Source organism: Phoca vitulina, unplaced genomic scaffold (genome assembly GCF_004348235.1).
Source record: "Phoca vitulina isolate PV1807 unplaced genomic scaffold, GSC_HSeal_1.0 scaffold28, whole genome shotgun sequence".
In the NCBI taxonomy this organism is placed as follows: domain Eukaryota; kingdom Metazoa; phylum Chordata; class Mammalia; order Carnivora; family Phocidae; genus Phoca; species Phoca vitulina.
In genome coordinates this window covers 11336201-11353161 of record NW_022589731.1, presented here as the reverse complement: position 1 = coordinate 11353161, position 16961 = coordinate 11336201, and the positions used below count along the sequence as shown (strand labels likewise).

Here is a 16961-nt window from a genome sequence, read left to right as displayed (position 1 = left end):
TAGCCAAAAGCTAAACACAAACTTAAAGGAAGCAAAAATGTTCAATAAAAAAACAGATACACTGTGATATAATCATACAACTACTACTCAGCAACAAAAAATAGTGTACATAGAACATGTACTAATATCAAAAATACTATTCTAAAAGAAAAAAAAAGCTTTACACATAAGAATCAATAAGATACCATATATATGAAGTTCTAAAAGTGGCAAAATTAATTTATGGTTAAAAAAAAACCCACTGTGGTTGCCTCCAGCATCCAGAGAGACTAGAAGGGGCTAGGAGGGAACTTTCTAAGAAGATGGAAATATTCTGTATCTTGATAGGCGTGTGAGTTTGTGCATGCCAATGCATGTAAATTTTATCACAAACAAAACTACAGGAAATAATAATCGAGTAAGGAAGCAGCAAGAGTGGAAAGGTATGGAGGGATGAACAAGAACTGTAGGATGCTGGTAGCTGCTGAAGCAGAGAGATGGGTATACAGCACAGATACACTATTCTGTTCATACTTAATATTTTTGAACTTTCCATAGTAAAAATATTTTCAAATGTGTGAAAGAGACATGTTAGGGAAATATGCTTACCAAACAGGCCACAGCGATGGCAAGTTGTTGACCGAAAAGGAGGTCCTAAGGAGTTGAAGAGTGCTGAATTATTTATGGACAAGGAATTCTCAACCAACTTGTGTATTTTTTTTGACTTTGCAGGAGGCACGTTATTGCTAGGCTTCTATTAAGAAAAGAGAATAGCAATATTAAAACTTGGTAGTAATTTTTTTGAAATACTGTATTTGGGATTTCCTCTTCTGGACAGATAAAAGAGATGTACCTTTCCCTATTCCTCCCATTACATGCTACTAAAAAACCCTGGACTTATATATAAACAAACATAAGCTGATTTTGACAAGAAGGCAGCAGACAGGCTAGGAAACTTGGGACCCAGAGAAGAACAAGACAATGAGTTTCTTGATTTTTCGTTTTGCTTCACATATCCCAGACACGGTGCTGGAGAAGTCAGCAACCCAAAATGCCAAACAGTACAGATAATAAAGTCCCCAACAGAAAGTGTACTCTCTTTAGCCAAAAGACCAGGAAACAGGCAGCCCAGCAATACAGAAAACCAATACCTGTTCTACCCTAGACAAACACCACAGAAAACACTGTGGCCCTGTTCTAGAGCAGGGAGCTGGCACTTTATCCCTGGGAGTCTCCCCATAAAGACCATGTGGGGAACCTGGACTTCCACCCAGCAGGTACGAGTGTTCCCCCTACCCCAACCACCATCATTGGGGTGGTGGAAGAGGAGACCCAGTGGACAATCAGAACTTTTCACCACCATTCCAAAGTAATGAGTGTCTCTCAACTCTCCCCCTCTAATTCTCCTCCCTGGCCCACCTACTCTCTTCCCACTCCATCCCACTCCCATATCAGTAAAGAGGCACTCATAACTCCCAGCCAGGGAGGAGGTATCACATGAGGCCTACCTGGAAGCTGGAACTCCCACCCTCACCCCAAAGCAAGGGAGAGCACCATCTTGAGTGCCAACTGAGGCTGAGTGGGGCACCTGGACATCTACTCCCACCTGGCAGCACCCACCTTCCTCTGGTATAGGGTCAGAGGAAGCTAGCTAAAACAAAGTTTAAATAAGATACAGAATTTCATTAATACCCCAAATGTGCCAGTTTCAATAGAAAATAACTTGTCTTACTAAGAAAAAGGAAAATCACAATTGAATGAAAAAAAAAATACCAACATCAAGACAACAGAAAAGTTTGACAAACATTTTAAAGCAGCCATCAATACTTCAATAAGCAATTATGAGCACACTTGAAACAAATGAAAAGAGTCTCAGCAAAGAAATAGAAGATATAAAGAAGAACCAAGTGGAAGTTTTACAACTGGAAAGTAAAACAACAACAACAAAAAACACACAACGAGGGACGCCATGGCAGAATGAGAGAATAGAGGTAAGGATCAGTAAACTTGAAGACTGAACAATAGAAACTGCCAAGTCTAACAAGAGAGAAAAAACAAAGTGGAGAAAAGACTAATTAACAGAGCCTCAGAGACCTATGGGACTATAACAAAATATTTAACATTCATGTCTTTGGAGTCCCAGGAGAGGAAAAAGGCAGGGTGAAGTAGTTCTCAAAAAAAATGCCCCATACTTATAAAATTTGGCAAAAGATATAAATCTACAAATTCAAGCTGAGCAAGTCCCAGACCAAATTAAAGAAATCCGTACCAAGATGCATGTAGTCAAACTTCTTCAAGCTAAAGACAAAAAAGATTAAAAGCAGAGAAAGGGAAAGGACATCTTACTTACAGGGGAAAAAGTAATTCAGAAGAGAATAGATTTCTCAACAGATACCACAGAGAGCAGAAGGAAGTAATACATTTTTCAAGTGCTGAAAGAAGAGAACTGTTAGCTGGGAAACTTATCCAGGAAAAGTATCCTGCAGGAATAAAGAAGAAATCAAGACATTCCCAAATGAAAGAAAACTAAGAATTTGTCACCAGCAGACCTATCCAAAAAGAATGGCTAAAGGACGTTCTCTAAATATAAAGGAAATAAAGGAATGCTGGAACAAAAGGGAAGGAAGAACATATTAAGCAAAAATACAATAAGCATTATAAACTTAATAGAATAGAAAAAAATTGAAGTAAAATGAAACTGAAAAGAGAAATAGACAATACATAATTATAGTTAGAGACCTTAATATCCCTGTCTCAACAATTAATAGAACTACATAGAAAATCAGCAAGAATACAGAAGAACTTGAGATCACCATCAACTAATGGATTCTGTTAGACATTTATAGATCATTCTACCCATCACAAAATGGACATTCTTTTCAAGTGCTAACAGAACATATATTAAGACCACACACTGGGCCATAAAGCAAAGCTCAACAAATTTAAATCACACAGAGGGTGTTTTTCAACCACAGTGGTCTCAAACTAGAAATAAGTAACCATAATTAAATAATCTTCAAACATTTGAAAACGATGTACTTCTAAACAACTCATGAGTCAAAGAGGAGGTCTCAAAGGAAATTAAAAAAAAAACGCTGAAATCATAGAAAATGAAAACATAACAAATCAAAATTTGTAAGACACAGTTAAAGGACTGCCAAGAGGTAAATTTATAGCACTAAGTTCACACATTAGAAAAGAGGGAAAGTCTCAAATCAATAATCTAAATTCCCATCTTAAGAACCTAAAAAGTAAGAAAAAAACATGCCCAAAGCAAACAGAAGCAAGGAAACAAAGATAAAAGGAGAAATCAATGAAATTAAAAATAAAAACTTGGAGAAAATAGAAAAATCAATGAAACAAAGACCTGGTTCTTTGATAAGACCAAAAAGGGGGTACCTAGGTGGCTCAGTAGGTTAAGCATTGGACTTCAGCTCAGGTCATGATTTCAGGGTCCTGAGATCAAGCCCCAGGTCAGGCTCCCCACTCAGCAGAGAGACAGCTTCTCCTTCTACCTCTCCCCCCACCCCGCCTCTCCCCCCCACCCAGCTCCTACACACACTCTCTCTCTCAAATAAATATTTAAAAAAAAGATCAATAAAATCAATCTAGCAAGACTGTTTGAAAAATAAACAAGACAGAAATTACCAATATCAGGAATGAAACAATGTATACCTTACTATAGACCCTGAAGACATAAAAATAATGGAATACTTAGAACAACTCTACACATTCAGATTTCATGACATAGCCAAAATGGACCAATTCCTCAAACACCACAAATTATCACAATATGAAAAAGATAATATGAATAGTCCTATAAATATTAAAGAAATTGAATAATCTTAAAACACCAAAAAAATAAATCTTCACACTTACATGGTTTTCACTGAAAAATACCAAATGTCTAAAGAATTAACACCAGTCCTATACAACTTCTCTTTCAGAAAGGTAGTATTACCTTGGTTCCCCAACCACACAAAGATAGTAAGAAAGAGAAAATTATAAACTGCTTATAAAAACAGATGTAAAAATCCTACTCAAAATGATACCAAATATAATTCAGCAATATACAAAATTAACTATACACCATGACAAAGTGGAGTTTATTCCAGGGATGCAAGGCTGGTTAAATATTTTAAAACATCAACAAAGGGGCACCTGGGTGGTTCAGTCAGTTATTCAGCTCAGGTCATGATCTTGGGGTCCTGGGATCGACCCCCACATCAGGTTCCCTGCTCAGTGGAGAATCTGCTTCTCCCTCTGCCTCTCCCCCCAACCCCCGCTTGTGCTCTCTCTTGTGCTCTAATAAATAAAATCTTTAAAAGATAATTAAAAAATAAAAAATCAATGTAATCCACCATATTAACAGGTTAAAAGATCAAGTATCAATGGATGAAGGAAAAGCATTTAGAAAAGCTCAACACCTAGTCATGATCAAAACTATCAAAAAAGTAGGAAGAGAAAATTTCAACAAGTTGATAAGGATCATCTACAAAAATCCCATAGCTAACAATACACTTAATAGTGAAAAGACTCAATGCTTTCCACTGAGTTTGGAAATAAAGCAAGATATCCACTGTCACCATTCTTACTCAACACAGAGCTAGAACTTCCAGCCAGTGCAATAGGCAAAAAAAAAAAAAAAAAAAAGGAAATATAAAGCATATATACTGAAAAGAAATAAAACTGTTCCTATTTGCAGAAGATAAAATTGTCTATGTAGAAAATCCCAAGGAACCTACAAAAAAAATTCTCAAGAATAAGTGACTTCAGTAAAGTCACAGTGTACAAGAGAAACATGCAAAACCATATTTATATATATTAACAACGAACCTGAGGATATGTGGAAATAGAAACTATAACAGCATTTACAATCACTAAAAAAAAAAAAACGTGTAAATATAACTGTGCATAGAACATATAAGCTGAAAGCTACGAAGTGAAAGAAATCAAAGAAGATTTAAATAAATGGAGAGATTACATTCATGGACTGGAAGATTCAACACAGCAAAGGTACTGATAATCCTCAATCCTTATACAAGTTTAAATCAATTACTATTGGGACACCTGCGTGGCTCAGTCGTTTAAGTGTCTGCCTTTGGCTCAGCTCAGGTCATGATCCTGGGATTGAGTCCTGCATCGGGCTCCTTGTTCGGCAAGGAGCCTGCTTCTCCCTCTGCCTGCCTCTTCCCCTGCTTGTGAGTGTGCGCACTTTCTCTCCCCCTCTCTCCAACAAATAAAATCTTAAAAAAAAAAAAATCAATTACTATCAAAATCTCAGCAAGACTTTTTGCAGATATGGACAAGATTATTCTAAGATGTATACTGGAAGGCATAGGAAATATACTAGCTAAAACAATTTTGAAAAAAAAAAAGTGGCAGAAATCACTGTACCCAACTTCAAGACTTATTACATAGCACCAGTACTGTGTGATAATGGTGGAGGGATATATAAAAAAATTTTTTTTTAAGATTTTATTTATTTGAGAGAGAGAGAATGAGAGACAGAGAGCATGAGAGAGAGGAGGGTCAGAGGGAGAAGCAGACTCCTTGCTGAGCAGGGAGCCCAATGTGGGACTCGATCCCGGGACTCCAGGATCATGACCCGAGCCGAAGGCAGTCGCTTAACCAACTGAGCCACCCAGGCGCCCCTGGTGGAGGGATATATAGACAGGTCCATGGAAAATAGAATAAATATGCCTAATTTTTGACAAAAGTGCAAAAGCAATTCAGTGGTTCAGTGGAGGAAATATAGCATTTTTAACAAATGGTGGAGAAATTGAAGAAAAACAAACCAAACTTCAAATTAACTCAAAATGGACCACAAATCTAAATATAAAACTATAAAACTTTTTGGAAAAAAAGCCCCAAATTTTCTGGATCTGAAGTAGCAAAGAATTTCTAGACCTGACACAAAAAGCAAAATCCATAAAAGGAAAAGTGATCAGGACATCATTAAAATTAAAAACTTGTGGTCTGCTAAACCACAACTCTGGTAAGAGACTGAAAAGACAAGCTACAGACTGGGAGAAATCATTTGTGAATCACATATTTGACAAAAGATTAGAACTTAGAACATATAAAGAACTTTCAAATCGGAGTAAAAAAAAAAAATCCAAATTAGAAAAGGGACAAAATACATGAGTAAACATCTCATCAAAAATGAAACAGAAATGACAAATATGCACATGAGAAGATGTTTATCACTAGCCATTAGGGCAACAAAAATTAAAACCACTACAAAGTATCACCACACGTCTATGAGATTGGGAACAATAAAACCACCACCAGCACCACATGCTGGCGTGAGGCTGCAGGTATTCTCAGTGGGAACATGCAATGGTATAGCTCTGCTGGAAAATGCTTCAGTAGCTTCATAAAAAACTAAATATGCAATACTCCATGACCCAGAAATTGCACTCCTGGGCATTTAACCCAGGGCAGAAACAAACAAAACCAAAAAACTTATGTTCACATCAACCTTGCACATGAAGGTTTATAAGAGTTTTAACTGTAATAGCCCAAAACTGGAAACCGTGCAGGGGCACTTCAATATGTGAATGTTAAACCACGGACTACTTTTCAGCAATAAAAATAAAACTACTGATACAACAACCCTAGATGAATCTCCAGGGAATTATGATGAGTGAATATATCCAATCCCAAAAAGTTACATACTGTAGGATTCCATTTATATAACATCCTTGAAATGACAAAACTTTGGATGTGGATTAGATTCGTAGCCTCCATGGGTTAAGGAGGTGATAGGGGCAAGAGGGAAATGGATATGACCATCAAAAACATGTAAGGGAAAGATGGAAATGTTCTGTATCTTGACAGTATCACTGTCAACATCCTGGTTATCATATTATACTAAATTCCGCAGCACATCACGCAGGGAGAAACAGAAACAGCTACACAGGATCTGTATTATTTCTGCATGTCAATTGCAGGGCTGCACTTACAATGGCATAGCTTACTACAATCACCTAAAAAGAACTGATTTTTTTTTTTTTTAAAGATACTAGGATAAAGAAAAGGAAGCTTGACCTTCACTAATATCTGAAAATTGAGTAATTCTTCATTAACACAATACAAAATATGTTTAGAATCTTTTACACCCAAACAAAAACACAAAATAGAAAAAAACCAAAACCTTACACTATTTACTTCTTTGGGTGGTGAACTGTTTCCAACATTTAATGGTGACATTGAGTTTCCTGGAGAGAGAAAACATAAAAGTCAATATTACTTTATTCCTGAAAATGTACAATATCATAATAAATATTCAAATAACAAAGCTATACCATAACAGCCTTAAACCTACACTACAAATAAGCAACAACCTACTTTTTCTAATGAAAAATAAGGATTTGTTTGAAACTTAATTACTATTCCTCTTATAGTGAATTTATCTCCATTCACTGAGGCAGCAATTCTCAGACTTTTTTGAACCCTGGACTCATTTACACACTTAGAAATTATTGAGAACCTCAAAGAGATTTTGTTTATATGGCCTATGTCTGTCAATATTTATCAATATTAGAAATTAAGGGGCGCCTGGCTGGCTCAGTCAGAAGAGCATGTGACTCTTGATCTCGGGATCATGAGTTCAAGCCCCACATTGAGCATGGAGATTATTTAAAGAAAAAAAAATGTAGGGGCACCTGGTGGCTCAGTTGGTTAAGCATCCAACTCTTGATTTTGGCTCAGGTCATGATCTCAGAGTCCTGAGATTGAGCCTGCGTGGGGCTCTGTGCTGGGTATGGAGCCTGCTTAAAATTCTCTCTCTCCCTCTCCCTCTGCCCCTCCTCCCCATAAAAAACGGTTAAAAAGAAATTAAAATTAGAAATTTTAAACTTCTAAAAATTAAAAACATTTATTTAAAAATAAATGCACTACATTGACATGATTTTTGTTTTTAAACCAACTACATTTTCCAAAGCAAAAAAAAATTGTGAGAAGAGTAGCACTGTTTTACATTTTTGTAATGTTTGGTTTAACTCATGGTAGTTGGATTCACATACCTGCTTTTGCAGTCAATCCCCTGTTGTTGCTTTGGTTGAAGTCTATGAAGAAAATCTGGCCTCTCACAGATACGTGGTTGCAAAAAGTAGTATTTAATAACAGCCTTCTCAGATAATTATGGCTATTTTCCTTTAACATCATGCCAAAACTCAAGTCATAGTTTGAGGGGTAGTTGCAATTTGGAATCTAAAACTTTTTCATAATGTGACACTGGAATCCATTGATTTATCTTGCACTTTAAGTAGATTTTTACCCATGCATGACTGTGCAACATCATGCATTGGTCATTTGGGTAAGACTGAGAAACTCTGAGTTATGCAGATCTTCCAAATGTGGACAGATTTCATTACACAATATTTTAAAAATCATGTGTGTTAGTTAATATCACCACGCATCTCACTGGAAAAGTCTAGGTATTGAGAAGCTGTCACACAGGGTGGCAGATATGGGTTTCCTGAAATTCTCATTTTTGCTCAAAAGCTTGAATTTTATCATTAGCAACAAAATACTGTCACGTGTTTTCCTTGAAGTGACAGGCTCACTTTGTTCATTTTTGAGAAAATGAATGCGAGATATCTAAATCTGAGTAACTAGAATTTGTCGTTCAAGTAAAAATGATGTTCCAAGAAAAAATTTCCATACGTACAGCTTACAACTCAATCACACACACATTTTTCATACTTCCCTATGAAGCAGAAGTTAGGGGTAATTCCTATTTTCTTACACAAAATACTAAAAATATCTGTACACAAGTGTCAAGATTTAGTAGTAATTCTTAGTGCTTTGTCAAGGACAACCCTCAGTAAGGTTCTGGCTTTGTCTTAACCACAAGTTCACAGCAATGAAAAAACCCAATGACCACTAGCCCAAGCAGGTAGGAGCTAACGAGACATTACTGGTTTACTCACCTTTGCTTTTGCACCATCGGTGTAAAGTCAGCACAACAAAAAAGGCAAATGATATTTTAGTATTATCGGGAAAATAGTTTTGACCTCTTGGGAAACCCCAGAGGCCCAAAGGCCACGCACCAGAACTACATCACCATAACATTAAAAGATCACATCTGATATACACTCACCAGGCCTCCCCTCCCCATTCAAAACCAGGTTTTTGGAATTAGGACTAAAGGAACAATTTTTTAAAAATCTAATGAAGCAATTTAATATCTTACTGTATCTTTGTGAACATACGATTTGCATAGTATTTTTTAATATGCCAATCTTTAAAAAGGCAGAGTATGTCCTTTCTACATTCCTAGTACAGTTCTCCCATTGTGGGGGGAAAAGCTCATTTGTAGACCTTCTCTCCTCCGGAATCTTTTTTGTGATGAAGCTATTTGGCACCTGGCTTTTGCTTCTAAATCTTTAAATGCAAATGCTATAAGGTAGCTATTTAGTTGTTCTGTTAATAGCACATGAATGTGTGATTACATTCCTGTGATAAGCCAAAGAAACCACCAGAATCAAGAAGTAGTAAGCCTGTAGTTTTCACTCACCTGTTGACAACGTCCTCCTGTCTCCTTTGGATCCAACCACCTCTCCATTGATGCTGTTAGGGTTTGAAGATACTGAATTGTCTTCCTGACTAGCCAAATACTGTTTGGTTTTCTCACACAGCAAAAAATTGTTCTTTTTATTTCCATTCTCTGGGCTTTTCAACCGGAAATTAGGGTGGTTAGCATGTGCTCCAGGACTTCTTAAAGAATCACATGGTGGAAGCTTGTTTTCATTTTTTTCAAAATTAAATGGCTCTGTCATTTTACAAGTAGATGCCTCCAAATTATTTCTTGACATCATATTATGTGGCAATTTAACATTCAAAGAAGTCTATGGAAAGAAGTGTATTTAAAAGGCAATTTTTAATTACAAAAATAGAAGTATTGCAGGCCCAGGTGATTTCTTTTTATGTAACAAGTAATGCTCATGAATAATTCCAAAGCAGAGGTAACCATGATATCACAGCCTGGCCTAAAGGCACAAGAAACAGAAAGATTCTCTATCTGTAAGTACAAACTCCCAAGTTTCACACAATTCAACCACAGACAAAAGACTAACTCAAGAGACATCAAAAGAGTAATCTCAGAATGCGACACCATTTTTTACTTTACAAAGCTTTTGAAACAACAGAATAAAAAAGGACTTTCATGTTTTAAAAAGAAATATTTCCAACCCAGAGCATGCAACTTAATGGTGAAATACAATAGAGGGTATTGTCTTAATCAGGTCATCACCTACCTTTCTAGCCTCTCAGAATCCCTCTACCCGCTCCTACTTTAGACACTAGGCTCCTGAATATGCTGAACCCAGCTCGCAATGCCCTCTCTCTTCCTCACTGGCCTGGCAAAGTCCTTCCCTCCCAGTCATCCTTCATGGTTTGCCTCAGCTGACCCGTTTGCTCTGTTTTTCCCAAGTCCTCTGCTTTGATATCCCCAGCTGAGCTTCTATAAATTGTAACTTGTATCTACTGTTTTTAAGGACTTAACTGCATGCACTTTTCTGTGAAAATAAGGTACATGTATTGTTACAAAGTTCCCTCTGAGAAACCTCTATCCAGACTTTATGCTAGCTTGTTGTTTTCCTATTACTCTTAAAAGAATACTAAGTGTCCTGCCCAAGGGAGGTAATAAAAGTGGACAAACTTTTCTTTCTGAGGTTGTGACCTACAGCTTTGTCTGTTGACCGCAGGTAAAACTGCCTATTGTCCCAAAACTGCTCAGGGGGAAAAAAAAAGCCACAGAAAGCTAAACTGGTATGAGTAGTATCTAAATATTGTTTAACATTGTTTTAAAGGGAAGATAAAGAAATAGCAGAAACATCCTCCCTCCTGGTGTCCTAAAAGTTCCATATCATTTGCTTTAAATTAGGCCTACCCTAATCCATGACAATACAGAAAAGATAACGAAATTAAAAAAAAAAGAAAGAAAGAAATACACAGGCACACTCGAAGAGGGAAACTCTATAGGCCAGATCCTGGGAAGTTCCCTAATTGAAGGCTGCAGATGGGCAGTTACAATGGGAGATCCTGCAGCTGCCAGGGAAAGCACACGTATGGCAGTAAGCACACCCCCCCACACACACAAGGATCAGATCCAGTGAGAAGGAGAATGTTGGGTGCAGTAAGAGACAAATACTACGAAGTTACAAATGGAAAATAACTTCCAGGGGAAACTGGGTGGGGTTAAGAATACTGAGTAACTCCAATGTATAAGAAATATAAAGAATGCACATTAAAATATTAGGGTAACTATCAGAAGAACAAAAACAATGCATAATTTTAAAATTACAGAAGAAAAAATCTCAGTCTAACAGGAAAAAAAAAAAGATTCGAGCATGGTCAATGGAAAACATCAAATAAGATGACAGAACGAAACCCAAGTAATCCAATTATCAATGATTTAGTCTCAATTAAAAGAGAAAAAGAGGGAGAAAAACATCCAGCTAGGTGTTATAAAGGCACACATAAAACAAAATTATATGGCAAGTCTGGAAATAATAGAACTAAAACATGTGCTATGCAAATAACCAAAAAAAAAAAAAAATGGAATACAAATATTAATAGCCGATAAAAGAGAACTCAATTTTTTATGTGGATGAAAGAAACACTGGAGGAGAGCGATCAGCCAAGAATCAGTGAATCACAATGTCCCTAGATCTATAAAACAAACACTGATTAAAGGAGGAGAAATTGAGGCCACAATAAGGACACACCTGCCTTACACACTTGTCAACAGAGAGAAAACAAGTGATATTTTAGTACCACGATAAACTTGATCTAGTAAGGACCAATACAATCAAGAGCGTTCATTTTTCCAACACTGGGCATATTGGACTAGAAAAGCCACCTCAACTAACTCCAAAAACACTAAAGCCATGCAAAAACACGTTCACCACAGTATATAAATCTCCAACTCAAGTTTTGCTTCCCAGAGAATCAGCCTACAACAACCACATGAGCAGGTAAAGGGTTTTGTTTTTGCTCTTAAAAGTGGTAAAATATCACAAAGGAACTAGCAAACATGACTATATGAAACAAACGATTACAAAAAATAGCAAAGAAGCCAGAAAATAAAGATTAACACAAAGATGGAAAATTCAATATCAAAATTTTAAAAATGTGGGATAAACAGTAAAAACATTCAGATACTGTAGCAGACAATGTAACGGACCCAAAGGCCATCTTCTACCTCTGATTTGCCAGCTTGAGTTAGAGACAATACTGGCCATAATCATTCTTCTGAGCAGAATTTCTCAGAAAGCTCTGTCCTTTCCTGATGAACAGGAACAGACTTGGCTGCAGGATCCCTCACCCCTTTCTTCCTGTAATGTAATCAGGAAGCAATAAGCAAAAAGGAAGAGAGCACACCCTAAGGATGGTAGAGCTGAAAAGTGAAAGCATCTGATGTCTCTGGCGGTATCCTTGAGTCGGAACACCAGCCCTGATCTTCCTATGCTTAGACTCACTGTGGCATCAAATAAACCCAGGAGTTTTCTGTTATTTGCAGCCCAATTGATACAGATACCAATAAAATGTGAGCAAAAGGCATGAACAGAATGCACAGAAGATGAAGATTAGTTGATAAACATAAGGGGGAAAACCTTCAACCTCATTTGTAATAAAAAAATCAAATTAAATAATTATGTATTATATTCTGCCCAGTGTGGGTGTGATTAAAAAGGACACTCACTATTGGGCCTCTGGGTGGCAAAGTCGGTTAAGCGACAAACTCTTGATTTCAGCTCAGGTCATGATCTCAAGTTTGTGAGATTGAGCCCTGCATTGGTCTCTGTGCTCAGTGCAGAGTGCTTGAGATTCTCTCTCTCCCCCCCTCCCTCCACCCACTCACAGGAACAGGTGCTTGCTCGAAGGCTCTCTCTCTCTCTTTCTTTCTCTCTCATATAAATAGATAAGGGGCACCTGGGTGGCTCAGCCGGTTAAACATCTACCTTTAGCTCAGGTCATGATCCCAGGGTCCTGAGATCCAGCCCCAGGTCTGGCTCCCTGCTGAGCAGGGAACCTGCTTCTCCCTCTCCCTCTGTCCCTCCCCCCTGCTCATGCTCTCTCTCCCTCTCTCTCAAAATCTTAAAAATAAAGATAAAATCTTTGGAAAATAAAATGGACACTCATTGCATGGAATATAAATTAGTATGTTCTTATGGGGAGACAATTTGGATATACATACATATACACACCTGCATGTATGTATGTCTATAAATATGTATTTTTTAAAGATTTTATTTATTTTTCAACAGAGAGACAGTGAGAGAGGGAGAAGCAGGCTTCCTGCTGAACAGGGAGCCCGATGCAGGGCTCAATCCCAGGACCCGGGGATCATGACCTGAGGTGAAGGCAGACGCTTAACGACTGAGCCACACAAGCGCCCCTATAAATATATATTCTTAAGGTATATATGTATTTTTTCTTTTCCTTCAATATATATTTATTTTAGAGAGAGAGACACTCTCAAGTAGACTCCATGCTGAGCAGGGAGTTTGACAAGGGGCTTGATCTCATGACCTGAGCTGCAACCAAGAGTTGGACACTTAACCAACTGTGCCATCCAGGCACTCCAGGTATACATGTATTCTTAAAAGTGTTCTAGCCATTCACCCGGTAACTCTATACCTAGAAATCATCCCATTAAAATAATCCTAAACATTGGGGTGCCTAAGTGGCTCAGTCAGTTAAGCGTCCAACTCTTGATTTCGGCTCAGGTCATGATCTCAGTGTTGTGAGATCAAGCCATGTGTCAGCTCCATGCTGGGCATGAAGCCTGCTTAAGATTCTCTCCCTGTCCCTCTGTCCCTCTGCCCCTGCACCCACTCCTTCTCTCCCCTCTCAAATAATAATAATAATCCTGAACATCAAAAAAGCCTATTTAAAATAGTGAAAAAAAATTAGAGAAAAAAGTTAACTGTGATACCTCTACTAGACAGAATATTAACACTACCATTTAGAATCCTAGTTTTCAAAAACATCGTAAAACATTGTAAGAATAGCAAATGAAAATCAGAAACACTGTATAATAACTGCAAAAAAAAAAAAAAATAGCCCCTCCATGTACGCAAGATCAATGAAATACATTAAATTTTAAAAGAGTGTTATGGGGAAGTAGGTTGACAAAAGCAATTTTTAGTCTTTTTCATTTTCAAATTATGTTTTTTTTTTTAAGATTTGACAGAGAGAGAGCACACGCACGAGAGTGTGCAAACACAAGCAGGGGGAGAGGGTGAGGGAGAGGGAGAAGTAGGCTCCCCACTGAGCAGGGAGCAGATGCGGGGCTCGATCCCAGGACCCTGAGATCATGACCTGAGCTGAAGGCAGACGCTTAACCAACCCAGGTACCCCTCAAATTATGCTTAAAAATGAATTACTTTAATAGAAAAAAGCATTTGAAAGATTAAAATATTAATACTGCATTTAAATTAGGCCAATTTTTCCTCAAGTGTGGCTAATTCTAAATCAAGTAAAGGATCAATATTTAAACCACAAAGCTAGGATATAGTCCTTTTCTCAAGACACCAGTGGGACCCTCAATACACAACAGGTAACTCCTGAAATAGCCTTTCCTTTGTCCTTATTTGGTAGGGCTGACAGTCAATCCACAATCAGCTCCTTTCTATCCTGTAGCACAGTTAGCTACAGACAGTTATGTCTGTGTTCTGGATTATTTTAAGTACCTTGAGTGGAGAAACCAGGTTTTATTAGAAACATTAACAAAAAAATACCGATTTCTCATAGCACCTACCATGTTTTGTACGAGGCATTCAAAAGATAATTGTATGACAAAATAATTAAAATGTACTATTGCACTGTTTTCATGACAATCTGCACAGTGAAAATGAAATTCACTGTCTGAAATTACATGTGGCAGTCTTAAATGGAGAATTACATCACGTTATGAGGGTTTCTGAAATTTAACAGCAAAACTTCAAGTCTTACATCCACTCTTCCAAAGTCCAAAAATTAGTAAATAAATTTGACTTCAGAAAAAACAACAGTCTTAGAACTTTAAGCAGCAATTAAAAAGGATTTAAGCTTAAAAAGAGCTCCACCTAGAGTGGAATATGTAGGTTAGAAAGACACCTCACTTGCCTCACCCTATTCAGGAATTTTCATTACAATGCCCAGGGCAAATAGACGTGTAGACCTGTTCTATAACTAGAAGCTTCTAACTTCTTTAATTTTGGACAGCCAACTGTACTGCACTCTTCTTTATAAAATGGTTCACTTCCCAACTGACTGACTCCTGTTGCTGTTTCCATAACCTTTCAAATACCTGAGATGTCTACCATATCCACTTTCCTCCAGGTCCTTCACCAGTTGATGTAACACCTTCCAAGGTCCTCACAAGTCTGGACTTTCTCTAGTTCATCAGAAACCCTCACATAGACATCCTTCTCCTAACTGAGCACAGGACTAAAGATGAGAGCCAACATCCGGTCAGCAGAATCATCATACTACCCCTTACTTTGAAAACTAACTACTTAAAATTACGCACTAGCTTTTGGAGTAGCAACCAGGACTACTGTGAGTACACATAAAACTTGCAGTTACCTAACATCTTTTGGAATTCAATTTTTTTAAAAAATGTGTTTATCATATAAAGATTGCCTTTTTTCTTTTGATTTACAGTCCTATGAATTCTAACACATGTATTTCAACGTTAAAAAACCCCCGTAAGAAAACTGCAATTATCCCTACTTGGCTTCATCCTGTGTCAATCACTGGGCATATGTGAATCTGGAGTGGACAGACACTATTCCATAATGCTGTGCTTCCCAACCTTGGGCTGCTGACTTCTGGTGTACAGGTACAGCTGTGTTACAGACATCACTGCAAGGGTCATGACGCCTCATGGGCTAATCTTACCCAGTTTTAAAACAAGCAGTTTCCCCTATATACAATCTACTATTTTTTTACATGCTACTGGTGATGAATAAAAATGTATTTATAGGGGCGCCTGGGTGGCTCAGTCGTTGGGCATCTGCCTTTGGCTCGGGTCATGATCCCAGGGTTCTGAGATCAAGCCCCGCATTGGGCTCCCTGCTCGGTGGGGAGCCTGCTCCTCCATCTCCCACTCCCCGTTTGTGTTCCTTCTCTTGCTGTGTCTCTCTGTCAAATAAATTTTTTTTTTTTTTTTTTTTAAAGATTTTTTTTATTTATTTGACAGAGAGAGAGATAGCGAGAGCAGGAACACAAGCAGGGGGAGTGGGAGAGGGAGAAGCAGGCTTCCCGCCGAGCAGGGAGCCCGATGTGGGACTCGATCCCAGGACCCTAGGACCATGACCTGAGCCGAAGGCAGACGCTTAACGACTGAGCCACCCAGGCGCCCCTCAAATAAAATCTTTTAAAAAAAATGTATTTATAATCATCCCCAAATCCAAATTAGTTATATATTTCCTTAACACAAGAGGTTAATTAGGAGGGTCCCCAAATTCCTTCATGTTAAAGGGATCACTGATGTAATAAAAGACCAGTGGAATGGAAGTAACTGCTATAGTTCCACAGGCAAACAGGCCTTGGCTTTGTATTGTCCTTTTGTTCTGTGCTTCATGATCTGACACCAACAAAATGTGAAGCTCCCGAAGGGGCAAATCCTTTCTTGCACTCTCTTGGAATCCTGTTGCCCCTCCATCTGGCCAAGAGCATCCCACAATACACCTGCAACCAGTGACTGTAAGCCCTCTCCTTCCTTCTCAGAAGAATAGAAGCTAGAGTAAAATTAATTCTTACCACAGTGAATTAATTCCTTTAATACCAAAAGTACTTGCAGCAGATACATAGCTATAATTTTCTTTTTCTTCTCTAATGTTTGCTTTTGTTTTCCTGGTAACCACACGCATTCAGAAAGAATGGCTACTCAAAGGAAACATTCAGTTTTTTGGGGTTGTTGTTTTTTTTAAATTTAATTTTATTTAAATTCAATTAATTAACATATAGTGTATTATTAG

The 16961-nt window shown here is 37.8% G+C and overlaps 1 protein-coding gene across 1 annotated transcript in view; it reads right to left on the bottom strand.

The window, feature by feature from the left end:
* Nucleotides 1-16961, bottom strand: part of TDRD1 (tudor domain containing 1) — a 44066-nt gene that overhangs the window by 23734 nt on the left and 3371 nt on the right. Inside the window, exons 3-5 of the mRNA XM_032423005.1 lie at nt 9506-9836; nt 7144-7202; nt 589-733 (exon numbers count right to left, since the gene is read on the bottom strand). Coding sequence (XP_032278896.1) covers nt 589-733; nt 7144-7202; nt 9506-9836 — 535 coding nt within the window. The remainder of the gene's footprint in view (nt 1-588; nt 734-7143; nt 7203-9505; nt 9837-16961) is intronic.